The 13,157-nt window shown below is 38.5% G+C and overlaps 2 protein-coding genes across 3 annotated transcripts in view; one reads left to right on the forward strand and one right to left on the reverse strand.

Moving 5' to 3' along the window:
- Positions 1–5,840, forward strand: part of LOC118412457 — a gene marked incomplete in the record, with an annotated part of 12,954 nt that extends 7,114 nt beyond the window's left edge. The window contains 2 exon segments of the mRNA XM_035815331.1: positions 2,023–2,135; positions 2,660–5,840. Coding sequence (XP_035671224.1) covers positions 2,023–2,135; positions 2,660–2,776 — 230 coding nt within the window.
- LOC118412459 (RNA-binding protein 3-like) lies at positions 5,055–12,489 on the reverse strand. 2 transcript variants are annotated; one of them, XM_035815335.1, is made up of 7 exons: positions 12,325–12,489; positions 11,545–11,587; positions 8,286–8,326; positions 7,844–7,925; positions 6,948–7,035; positions 6,705–6,734; positions 5,055–6,418 (listed from the first exon to the last, which is right to left on the reverse strand). In XM_035815335.1, the coding sequence occupies exons 2-7, from the start codon at positions 11,568–11,570 to the stop codon at positions 6,395–6,397; spliced, it is 291 nt and encodes a 96-aa protein (XP_035671228.1). In that variant the 5' UTR covers positions 11,571–11,587; positions 12,325–12,489; the 3' UTR covers positions 5,055–6,394. The 2 variants fall into 2 exon arrangements, with proteins under 2 accessions (XP_035671228.1, XP_035671227.1); XM_035815334.1 differs by lacking the exon at positions 11,545–11,587 and having other exon boundaries at positions 12,325–12,450.
- Between the last annotated feature and the right edge of the window lie 668 nt (positions 12,490–13,157).

The following is a 13,157-nucleotide window of genomic DNA, read 5'->3' on the forward strand; positions in this document are numbered from 1 at the left end:
AGCTTGCAGCATTTATGTTTCTTTATTACATTTTCTTATCATAGTTGAAGTAAAAAAGTACAGATATATCGAAGGATTTTCTATTTTTAAAATAACTGTAACTATTCACCTTCCTCAAAAAATAGGACAGGCCGAGTCAGATATGAAATGATGTAGGTGCGGGAGGGCAAAGATACTAATCACTGCAGGGCTCTGACGTTAGAACTGGTCGACTTCTTTATCTGAACTTCTTTGCACACGTTTCTGTCACTTTGATTCTGTCATTTAACCAGTTTTGACTTACAAATGTGCTGTCCAAACCTTGGTCCAAACATGGCCTGTCCCAGGAGAGGGGTCAGGTTAAGGTAGCAGAACACAGTTTTCGGCCTATGGGGATTTCTATAGTTAAGGGCCTCAAGGTGACTAGCTTCGACGCAATGAAAAATATAGTAGGGTGCACTTTTGGAATACCAAAATCGGATATGTTTGAGTTGAAGGTACAAGCCACAATATATTAAAAAACAAAAAAATACTGTCGGCGTATCGTCTTCTCACGCCCTCTTTGAAATGCCCCTCTGCGGAGGTCACAGAACTGCAGCCGGCTCACGCTAGAAAGGCAGTTGCGTAATGGAGCGCATTTATACACAAAATAGAAAACTTTCACAATCCAAACCATGCAGTCTCAGAGTCGACACCTTCCGTGACCACGTATCACAGGTTATATCTGGCTGCCCCTCAAATAAGGCTTTTTACCTCTCCTTCAACAAGTTTATCCGTACTATTTTATGTACCCGCGTCATACTCCCCGGGGTTCGCCCACTAATACTGTGTTCTGCTACCTTGAACGAACTTGACCTTGGATTTTTTTTCGTTCAGACAACAAAACTAGTAAAGATGTAAACTTCTGCCAATTAACTTTCCCCACTTTCAAGCGGTTGCTGAGATTTCGGCAACTTTATACTTTGGCACCTGCCACTAGGTAGGCCCCGTACAGGGCTTATAGAACGGGCCATTTAGTGGTCTCATTATCTGATCAAATTCACTATTCTGGTTGCTCTTTTCATTAAAACGGAGACAATCTGTGTCTGTTGTTACGTTAGGAGTGATTTAGGGTTAGATTCAAGGTTAGTTGCCGCAGAAAAGGGGGGGGGGGTGCGGGTTTCGGGCCAAAGGCGCTTTCACACTAAGTCCCATAGTTAAGCATAGGGAAAGGCCCAAAGTGGCCGTTGCCATGGCAACGGCCGTCTGACGGTAGAACAAACAGGCTTATTTCAAGGGAGTCTACGCCAGGACCTGACATACCAAGCAACTTTGCCCAAATATAACGCTTTTGTCAGTTTTTGGCCAATACCCGTTGCGGTTGAAGGTAGCAGAACACAGTTTTCGGCCTATGGGGATTTCTATAGTTAAGGGCCTCAAGGTGACTAGCTTCGACGCAATGAAAAATATAGTAGGGTGCACTTTTGGAATACCAAAATCGGATATGTTTGAGTTGAAGGTACAAGCCACAATATATTAAAAAACAAAAAAATACTGTCGGCGTATCGTCTTCTCACGCCCTCTTTGAAATGCCCCTCTGCGGAGGTCACAGAACTGCAGCCGGCTCACGCTAGAAAGGCAGTTGCGTAATGGAGCGCATTTATACACAAAATAGAAAACTTTCACAATCCAAACCATGCAGTCTCAGAGTCGACACCTTCCGTGACCACGTATCACAGGTTATATCTGGCTGCCCCTCAAATAAGGCTTTTTACCTCTCCTTCAACAAGTTTATCCGTACTATTTTATGTACCCGCGTCATACTCCCCGGGGTTCGCCCACTAATACTGTGTTCTGCTACCTTGAACGAACTTGACCTTGGATTTTTTTTCGTTCAGACAACAAAACTAGTAAAGATGTAAACTTCTGCCAATTAACTTTCCCCACTTTCAAGCGGTTGCTGAGATTTCGGCAACTTTATTGCCTAGCCTTAAGCGAACCCAAACCAAGGAGGTTAATCTCCTTGGTGAAACACTTTCAGTAAAAAGAAATGTATTGTTACAGGTATCAAAGCAGGACAGACAACTTCAGATGGGCTCATCACATTATGGGGAGACACCTGTGGGGAGCCGTGTGACAACACTCCTCCTGATGTCATCATGGATGGGAAGCACTATGTGAGATAACAGTCTCTATGCATGTTAGGGAATACTGTCCCTCAGATGGCCATCAAATACAGATCCTGTGTTTGAGTAAAGAAAGCCATGAGCACGTTTAATAACCGACCACACTCAAAAAGAGTATGGGTCCATCCAAATGTGATAGCTCTTAGACTCTTATGATGTAGTCTTGGAGTAGAGTATAGGGTGTTTGTCCTAGGACCCAGAGGGCCTGGGTTCTTATCTCACCTTTATTAGACAGATTTTCTCGCTTAACTGAAGATGAGTGCCTATCTATGGTTAGAGATGTGCCATTTGTAGGAAGTTAGATAGAAGCCCTGTGTTTTCAAGCCACACCTCCAGCATGTTAAAGAACCAAATACACTTGCGAAAAAGAGGACGGTGTGACTGGTCATATAAATCTGTCTGAATATGTAGCTTATACACTACAGTAAAAACCTGGTGTATGTATGCAATGCAAACAACGAACATACAACAATCTGGTAAACATTAAACTTATAGCTTTGTTTTTCCTCCTCCAGGAGATTCGGCGGCCCAAAGACGTGGAGAGAATCATCCAGGACGTACGGATGGGACGCGACCCGGCAGCCCGCCCGCGATGGCTCGTCAACCACAGCTCGCTGTCTGAGGCTTTGTAAAAAACTGCATGTTTATAAGGGCACAACAAGCTGATTGATTTGTGTGAAGGATCATTTGTAAATAGAGATTATTAACATAATAGAAGCTTTACACGTTATTTCTGTAAAGAAAGTAAAGTATTTACAGACAAGCTTTTGATCAGTCCTCTGGTACTTCTAAAGTTGAAATGACCCAAAGCCTTTGATCCATTGCTGATGTCATGCTTCCATCCAGGTCATGTGACATAGTCTGTGGGTCATTCAAACTTGAGAAGGATTGGAGAACTTAAATCTAAAGCTTGTAGGTAATAAGCAATTTACTTTGTGTACAGAAATACTGTGTAAAGCAACTGTTACTAATGAGTTTGATAAGTTTGATCTTGGATTCAACTGGTATTTCTGAGCTGTAAAGTCATAAATTTTGCTCAGTTTTATGAAGTGATAGTAGTCAGATTTCCTTCTAACTCATGCTTACTATACTCTACTTCTACTTTAATATGTTTGAGAACCAAGTGAAGTATATGTCACCATAGAAACATATCAAATCATTCTAAAGAAAACTGCAATATATTACCATATAGAAGTGTATGTGTGTGAATTACTGCAGGGATATCAAATTACACAAGATGTATCATACCATACTGTTGAAATATACAAATTTACATTGTAGAAAAATAGCATTATACTCAAGAAACATATGAAATTACTTAGTACACAGATGTTTCAATTACATGTACTGTATACACCCCTTGGCAATTGTTGTAAATTGTTCACAGGGATTTTGCAAAGGAGGCACTTGCGGCATTTTAGCTTTATAGTTGAAAAATTGCAGCAGTGCACTAGTAAGGCCTAGAAAAAATGTTTCTGGTTACCTTTCCAACCCTAACAAAAACCTGACTTCAGCCTTTTTTGGGGTGTACGGCTAGACAGGGGCATTAAGTGTCCAATCTGAAATCTGAGCTCAGTATGATGAATTTTGAAACAGAATTTTTATTTTGCATTATAAACAGTTAGACCTTTAAAAAGTTTAGTTAAGTGTTGTTAACATTGCATTTCCTTTCTCAGTTTATATTACTTGTCCTTGTACAATGTATAACTACAAAAAGTATTTGAAAAGTACCAGTTCCTGGTGCATTACATTTTCACACTGTTAAACTGTACTTGTTTAGGCACATTGGCAGAAAAAAAGAGAATCCCAAGGCCATAATCTGAAACACAACATTAATTTTCCTAGGCCTTAGAAAGCACTTGCTGATTGATTACTAACCTAACACTGGTGACACTTTAGATTTGGAATGACACTTGGATGTACGGAAATCTAAAGATACAAAGAGCCATGCTTGTGTGATGGTGTATTCAGCACTAGGGACAGATACATGTAAATACTAAACAACAGCTTATTCTGGAAGAAAAATGTTATCATCTGTGCTAGTGGGTTAGTTTTCTAAATGACCAACTAATATTCATCATCATCATTATCATTAGTCATCCTTATGATGAGGTGGAACAAGTGATGTTTGAAGAATATTAAGACTTCAAAAATGAAAATAGATGTCAAAATGCCAATTATATAAATATTTCAAACTGTAATGCCACCAGCACACATACTTAACTGCAACCTAAATTCAAATGCTAGCCTAAAAGTTGCTGCATTGTTACCTGCTAAGAAATTGTCGCTATCTAAGTGTTTAGTCAAATGCACTTTATGCTGGTATCTTTTTAGTTTCAATGTTGGAATAAAAAGTATTTCTCTCTAGTCAATCAGCTATGTATTTATTTACTTAAAAGTTCATCTGTGTTGGTAGAAGTCATTCAGGATCAGAGCTGACCTGCAATTTCCAATTTTTGGACTGTCCAACATTTCTCCAGTCTTTGTCAAGTAATGAACAATCCCCTGCTTGTAATGACAGATGATGATCACAGATGAATGCTTGGTGAGCAGTGATCATAAGTTGTAGTCTATTACATCCGGTATATCTCTTTTGAGGGATAGTCGAAATTTTTTTTGTTGGAAATTAGTTCAGCTTTGATATAGCTTTGATATATTTTCTGTTCTGATTCTTCTGATACAGTTGATAACTGTTGTAAGTCAGAACTGAAAACCATTGCAAAAAATTCAAATGTACAGTACTTAAAGCTATTTTCCAGTGTGCACTTGTGTGTAAAATTAATCTTTGCAAAGATGTTTAACTAAATCTTTATGATGTTTTAAAGATAGATAAAAAAAGAAGTATTCTATTCAGTAATCACTTGTTGTTACGTGTAATTCTTTCATAGACAATAGCATGACAATCTGTAGTTGTGTTGTTCATCTTGTTTTATTCAGACATGACTTTGTACATCTTCAATAGCAAACCAGTTTACAAAATCCAAGTAGCAAACAAATTTAGGAAAATAGCTCATCAGATACCCACTACACATTACATCATTCTGAGACCTCACAGATCATAGACATTACAGCTACATCTAAGGGTAGCAAAAATTGGAGATTATCAAGAAAGTTACTCTACATAATTATTGGCACTTAATCTCATGGAATGAAACATAGGGAACTTCCACACATGTTGTAGTGTGTGTCAAATAATCTCAACTTTTTTTCTCTCTTAATTAAATCATGACAGGTGACCAATGACCATTAAGGATTCTAGATAGTGTCACCTTCTCAGCGTACTCAATGCAAGAAACTATTCAATAAAAATAGGTGCTTTGAAAAATTTAGAACTTTGATTTCTCCGAAAAGTCTAACGTTCCACTTGAGTTCACTGAAAGTACATGCATGATTGTGTACTTAAAATTTGAGCACATAATTATAAAACAAAAAACGGATATTTGCAGTGCTTAGACCTGGCTCACAATATAAACTGAAATATATTGAGGGCATCTGACATTGAGCATTTTGTTAAATCTTAAGCTTGTCAGATTGCAACAATACCTCCAAAAAAATCTTTCCTTGCATTTGCCATACTTCCACATTCAAATGAGAGTTTTCAAAAATAAAATACAACCCTAATGGTGTAAAAATGACTAAACCAGTTTACTCATTGACTTCTGAGTCATACCAGAGATTTTCTTTTCAAAATATTTAAAAAAAAATTTCAAAGTTAGCTTTCAATCTTAGCTACTCAGCCGTAATAAAAACAGAGAACTCATTGTACAAAGTAAGTACATTCCTAAAACGTAAAGCAAGGAAAAAACTACACAGATGTACTTTACATGAATAAAACTGAAAGAGAATCAACATTTTTAGCCTTTTATCACTGCTTCTTGTGACACAAAATGAATAGAAGGATCCACCCCTGTGGTGTCCACAAAAAAAACAAGCTGCTCTTGCGCTTACATTGCCTTCCTTTCAAAAGTAGCTACATGTCAAACTAATCTTCACTTTTATCAAGTCAGAACATCATCTCATTAAACAGCAACCAAAGAGAACTAACTGTTACAAGACTCCAATGGATTATAGTTGGAGGAACATGAACTTGAAGCCTGGATACCAGTGTTGTTTGTTTTGTCGGTACGGAAGACATTTTCCTTACGCCATCAAAGAACGGAGGTATCCAGGCCAACAGCGACCACTTTTGTGGTGTTACTTAGCAACAGTGCCACACCCCACCCTCAGCACATCTTTGCTGCATGGACCTCTCAGCGGCGACCACCAAAGCCATACTGTAAGCAACAGTACAGTGTAAGTCTAACTTCAAGTACATTTCTTAAACTCTGACAGTCTCCCATAATAGATCACCCAGTGATAAGTCAAGCAACAAACCCATCAGTCAATCAATCAAACATGTAATAAAGTTTAATGATCTCATTCACTATAACATTATTTCACTGAAAACACAAAGTACAGAGGTATAATACATTTTGAATCATATTCTTCTTTGCATTTATTTCAAATCAAAATCAAAAGCATTTACTATATATGATTTAGGCAAAAAGCATAAGACATTACCTCCCGCTTGTTGGCATAGTCCACACGTATCTGTTGAGAGGAAAGACAAGAAATTTCATGGATGTTATAAACTCAATAAACTTAGTAATATGCTTTGTGAGGAAAATACAATCAAGTCAAGTCTATCATTATGCAATGTCAAGTAAACTTGTTCATAGTTAACAAGATGTGGTTCAACAAGATGCAACTCTTTCACACACACAAACACACACAGCATATGCAATATGTTTGTAAGACACTTACCGTGCGACCGTCCAGTTCCTGCTCGTGCATGGCCGAGCGAGCGGCAGCGGCCGCATCCGGGCTGTCAAACGTGATGAACCCAAAGCCCCTGTCAGAATGAGAGAAGATTCTCAGCGATCATTCAATACAGGCTTTACTTGAGTGTGAAAATATATTGCTGTGTCGCAGTGCAATCAAACTTTTACCAGTGACAAGCTCAACATAAGGACCATTTTGCCAATGTGACCACTTTTTGTTGTACATGTGCCTTAAACAATTTGTTCCATTGAGATAAGTATCAAGAATCCTGTCCACAGTAATCAACTGACAACACAGACCAGATATTATTGGTGCTCTTCTTGGGCAGTTTTGACTCTACATAAATATCAAGTATGCATTGTGACAAAAAATACCTCAAGGCTAGGGCTGGGTATCGGTACAGCGTACCGGTACAAAACCGGTTTTTCTTATTGGACCGGTCCAGAAAAACCGGACCTGAAAAAATTAGGTGGAGCGGATGTTGGACCGATTAGAAAATTAACATATCATTTTATCAGGCATTCACACGTTTTGGCGCTTGCAGTTGGAAGAAAATGACAAGAGTGAAGTAGAGTAGAGTTTATAGTAATTTCTACCAAGTTTTACAGCCAATCGTACAGGTGCAGTTAGCGTTGTAGGATTTTAAAACGCCAGTGTAAGTCTAATACTCCACCAGACAGATTTCTTTGTAGTGAAATGGACCATTGGTATGAGTCATACTGAATCAGGTCCAGGTTCAGGTCCGGACCTGGACCTGATCCTTTGGACCTGAACCGGACCTGGACCTGAATTTTCTGTACCGGTACCCAGCCCTACTCAAGGCTATAAAAACAGGATGCAAACATAAAATATGGAAGTGACAAAGGAATATGACGTACCGAGATCTCCCTGTCTCACGATCGGTGATGATCTTGCATTCTGAGATCGACCCAAACTGGCTGAAGGTCTCACCCAAAGAAGCTGTGAGAAAATAGTACAGAAGAAAAATTTTCACATCACAATGAAGAACATCTTATATGGCAGAAAATCATTTTTTTTGGTAAACATCTTCTTTTTTTTCAAAACTCCTGGCTCTTATTTTAAATAATGTAAGAGGTCACACGTTTGTCTTCCACATTCTTAGTTAAGTTCCAAGAAATCTACTAAAGTACAATGTATGACTGATTGTACAACAACTTGTGTGGGTACACTCATTCAGCTATATTAGAAACAGACTGTATTAAAAACACGTCATGCAGTTATGTCTTTATGCAAGTCAACATACAACTGTCATTGTATATTGTGCAAGGTTATGATCAGAAATGAGAAATCCAGACTTACATTCAGTGGTGCTGAAGTTCAGCCCACCAACAAACAGCTTACTGTAAAGAAAATAATTCATTTTAATATATCATATCTCCATATTTTTCCATACAATATTTTCAGAGCCTGTACAAAGGACTACTGAGCTTCATCATGTTGTCAATTGCTAATAAAAGTATGTTAAGGTCAGAATTCTTAAAACACTAAAATAGATTTCAAGATTAGGTCAATTACCAAATACCTTCATTTAGAAATCTAGGTATAGTACTGTAATTGCATTTTAAGTTTGCGGAGATTTAATTTTGCGGTACGGGAAAAAGGACTTTTCGCTGTGGTTTTAAATTCACAGTAGCATGCGCTGTACTTTCTTGCTGCCATGGAAAAACATAAAACCACCGCGAACATTTCTGCATTTACAGTATATCTATTGCCATAACCTTTTCAAAATCATAAACTGACGTTAATACCCAGAATCATCCTGAGAAACTAATTCATACAGCATACTCGAACTTGTATCTATGTGTTGAAGATATGAAACCACTACAAAGCGCTCTAAAATCATCATCATAAAATAGCCTAGAAGAAAGAGTAGCACCACTTTTCTCCTGTTTAGAAAAAAAACTGTTACTACATGGGCATCTAAGAAGTCCTTGACAACTGGAGTTCAGTACTCTATGTGATATGTCACCATTGACCACTACAGTATATGATAATGTAAAAGGCTGAAAGGCTGCAGCAATATGGTTTGATATAGGCCGTAAATTATGCGTAATCCATTTTTGACATTGAACACCTAAAACAGCAATATAGAAATGGCATGTTTGTTAGCTTTCTCCGGCAGCTAAAGAAAAAAATGTGGTTCGTTTCCAAGAATTTTAAAAAGATAAGAATTTTCGTTTCTCTTAAATCTTTTCAGTAAAAAAACACGTTTTTTGTTTCTCACACATACAAATCACATTTATCTAAAAATCAATACAAAATGTTTTAAACAAAACAGTTTCTGAACGAAAAAGTTTGATGATTTTTCCAGCGTTTTGGTATAACTTAGGCATAGGGAAAAAATGTTGTGTTTCTGACTTTCCGGTTTACCCAACCAAACCTTGCAAAAACCTGTAATCCCTTGCCTTAGTTGGGTACACCCTAGCGGCTGTCTAAGGTACTGCAGTAAAGCTTTCTTTGTTTTCGTGTTCAGGACAAGCTGTGGTCACAAGGTGGTACAGCATACATAAAGATAGCTACTGTGGCAGAGAATAAATGCTTACTCTCATGTCCCTAATAAACATACCTTCCGGAATAAACATACCCCCCGGACAAATCCTCAATATCTAATAAACATACCCCCCGGAATAAACATACCCCCCGGAAAATTACCAAATTGACAAGTATTTAACTGTGTCCATGCTATTTCTGTCCAAAGAAAAGAAGATGATAAGCAGGTAGGTTCTTTTTATTTATTTATGCCTAAGAACCACATCAGTTGTATAAATAATGAGCTGAAGAACTATCTTAACTAACAGATATCTTGTTCGAATTATGATGTTTTCTCCATTTTGTAATAAAAGGTACAGTGAAACCTGCCTTATGAGTAACCTGAGTATAGGGGCCACTTGGCCATTTCGGTCAGTTTTCGTCGGTCCGTTGGATTTTTTTACCTAATCATAAAGAAATAGTCAATAGCGGTCACCTGTCGAATGCGGTCGCGGCCAGACGATTTTCGGTCCGGCCGCTATGCCAACACTGCCGATAGCGGCGCGACTGGCGGGGTTCACTTTTTTCAATTTCTGCACTACATCAGCAAAATGTAGGCTCAAATTAGACGATTTACGAAGGAAACGTTGAATAAAGAGACATTATACAAAATTATGTGATTTTATGCGAAGTTTTTCCACCAAAGTGGTGTTGAATTCACGCGGCGTTTCTCTTTGCACTCTACGTATACCCTTCTCTACATCGTCATATCTGTGCAAACTGGAAGACTATATGGACAGATTTTACAAATAGACCGTCCGTTCATGTATCTGATGTTTTAGGTTCTTGAAATGCATGTACGCTGTCACAATTTTCGTATTCCGCGGGCCAAAAATCTCCGGTAGTTTTCCAAGATGGTCTTCCAAGATGGCGTCAGCAGCAGATAAACAAGGTCACTAGGGGTCAGTGGGCGACTCCATTTTTCCAAGGTAAAATGTCGCAACAAGAATTCTCATGTGTAGCATGAAATACAGTGATTACGGTATAAAAACGATTAAAATCTATTACATGAAACTTTTTTATGTGAAAACTAGACTAAGGCTGATTTTTGCCGGGGAAATAAGCCTACGTAGAGAAAATTTATTTCGACGTGACCTTCTCGGCATAATGGCACATGCATCTACAGAGGAAAGTGTTTGTGGCGGTTTGAAGCTTAGAAATGATTATGAACTTGCTGTTTTTACCGACGAATTCCTGCCGTTTTGGAGAATATGCGGCGTCAAAACTCATCACAAGGGAAACGAAGTTATAGTTGTTATTTTTACGTCCAGTATTTATTATGTGAACGAATCACTCTTCCGCCTCGCTGACGAAAGAGCATGGAACCACAAGACCGGAAATTCCTCGTGCAAGGTGCTGGTTTACGATGTAAACAGAAACTGTAAACTACTACTAAATTAAAACTAAAAGTTATTTATGTAAAAATTGTATTTCAAAACGTCAGTGTGGTATCTTATTTTCCCCCAAGAACAACATTTACTTCGTAGCGTCATAGCGAGATGGAACGACATCACCGAAAGTGTACCGCGTACGCGGGTCAAAACGCGGGGAAATCCGCGCTGTTTCGCCCGACAAATAGTGAATTTTGAGCAAAAATACCGCGGAAATATGGGCAGAAACCCAAAAAACTTCAATTCTTTGAGGGTTCTGGCTTAGCAAAGCCCCAATTTTCAGAAAAAAAATAAACGTACCGTCCAAAATAAGAACGTACCGGGTGGATTGTGAGGCTGAAAAAAATAAACGTCCCGGTACGTTTATTTGGGACATGAGAGTAGTAAGTTCTGTTTTTTTTTTGGAACTGCAGGGGCTGATTTTGTTCCCGACTTTGGACATCGGACAAGAATAACTCAAGAATGTGTTGATGCATCATCAAGATTTTTAGCACTTTTCTATGATGCTGTGTTCTCATGAATCGATTCCTCTGAAATCTTTTTTTTAAAAAGAAGGAAAAATGAGAATGCCTACCTACCAACCTAATTTTTGTCAGGACTAAAATCAGAAACACAACATTAATTTTCCTAGGCCTTACCCAGGCTCACGTCCTCCCATACTCATGGTGATTGGAAGCTAATCTGTAGAAGGCATGAGAAAAATATTGAACAATCAGGACAAAAAACACTGCTTTAAAAACATAGATAGACAAGGATAAGTGTCAGCCTAATCATGAATTGTAAAATGACTGCATTGTTTGCACTATAGTCTATGTAAACGTTACCTGCAACATGAGCTTTGCAGCTTCATATTCATTTTTCATCACTTTGTTCTACCTTTCTATTTATACAAAACAGTAATATTTTTATCAAATAACTCAGTAACGTCACACGTTCAAGTTCCGACTTTTAAGACCGAGGTGAATTCTTATAACATGACCTTTGCCTACGAATGGCACTAAAGTTGGACTCATGGAGTCGCCATTGAATTTTTTTGCTCATTTGCATATTTTCCCGCCAAAATGCGACGCAATGCCTGCTCATTTGCATACAGCAGGGGCACACTGCATGGAAAACACTGAGCCCTAGTTTTAGATAGTTAAACTGCGCACATTTTAGTAGGTACATATTTTAGCAAAACTATTAACTGAACAATTCACATCGCTGCTTTCTGACTACTAAGGAAACCAAGTGCCCCCCTCCCACCAGCCCCATAAAAAAAGACGAAACACGTACTCCCATTTTAGCCCAGTTTCCTTTGATTTATGACCGATATTCCATCGTAACTGAATCATTATGCATCTTTACTAATCTAGTGTTACTTTTACGGGCGGATTTTTAGTGGATGGTGGCGAACCAGTGAAAGAATCCGTACTCACCGAGTCACAAGTCTCTGTAGAAAAATGGGCGAACGGCGAACAGACGACCAGCAAGATACCTCACGGAATGACGTCATCACCTGAAGGTGAACCACTCAAAAGGCTGCATTTCGTCACGTGATGTCTACCGCAAGTAGTGGCGGCGCAAGTCAGAGTCTCCATAGCGCTGGTGGAAACTTCGCATCAGGAAAACAGGGGACTTTTTTTTTAAATAGGACTCCATTAATTGATAGACAATAGACTTCTGATTCTGTATTGGATGCTTAACGTTAACGTTAATGTTACAACTAACGTTAACGTTAACATGACATTCTTGTTGACTCGACTGTCCTTCACAATTTGGTAGATCTTTGGTATACTAACTTCTTAGTGTCCACATGTGCACTGCAGTCGCTGTCCTTGGTACTGAACAGCATTCACATTGATACACTACTGCGCCTGTCCCTGGTGCTGAATGGTATTCGCACTGCTGTCTGTCCCTGGGGGTAAGTGTTCGTCAAATAGGAAGTGCAAAACTGAGACACAGTATAAAAAAATAAGTTTAAGTTACATTATTATTCAGACATCTTATTATGCCATCTGGTCATAAAATGTTAAGTAAAGTAACCCTGAGTCAAAATAGTTACCCCTAACTAGTACTCAAGAGAATCAATTTGCTCTGAAGAATAAAGATTTAGTGCTCAAACAAATCAAATGAAACTTAAAGATGTTCTAGCTCTCTTTGGCTTCACATCTTTATTAAGGCAACTGATGAAGGACCTTTCAGACCGATCAAGAAGAACGGCCGAAGCTCGAGGGGTATGAAGAGGGATATGAAGAGACCCCTCTCACGA

The sequence above is a fragment of the Branchiostoma floridae genome, chromosome 3 (assembly GCF_000003815.2).
Source record: "Branchiostoma floridae strain S238N-H82 chromosome 3, Bfl_VNyyK, whole genome shotgun sequence".
NCBI lineage: Eukaryota > Metazoa > Chordata > Leptocardii > Amphioxiformes > Branchiostomatidae > Branchiostoma > Branchiostoma floridae.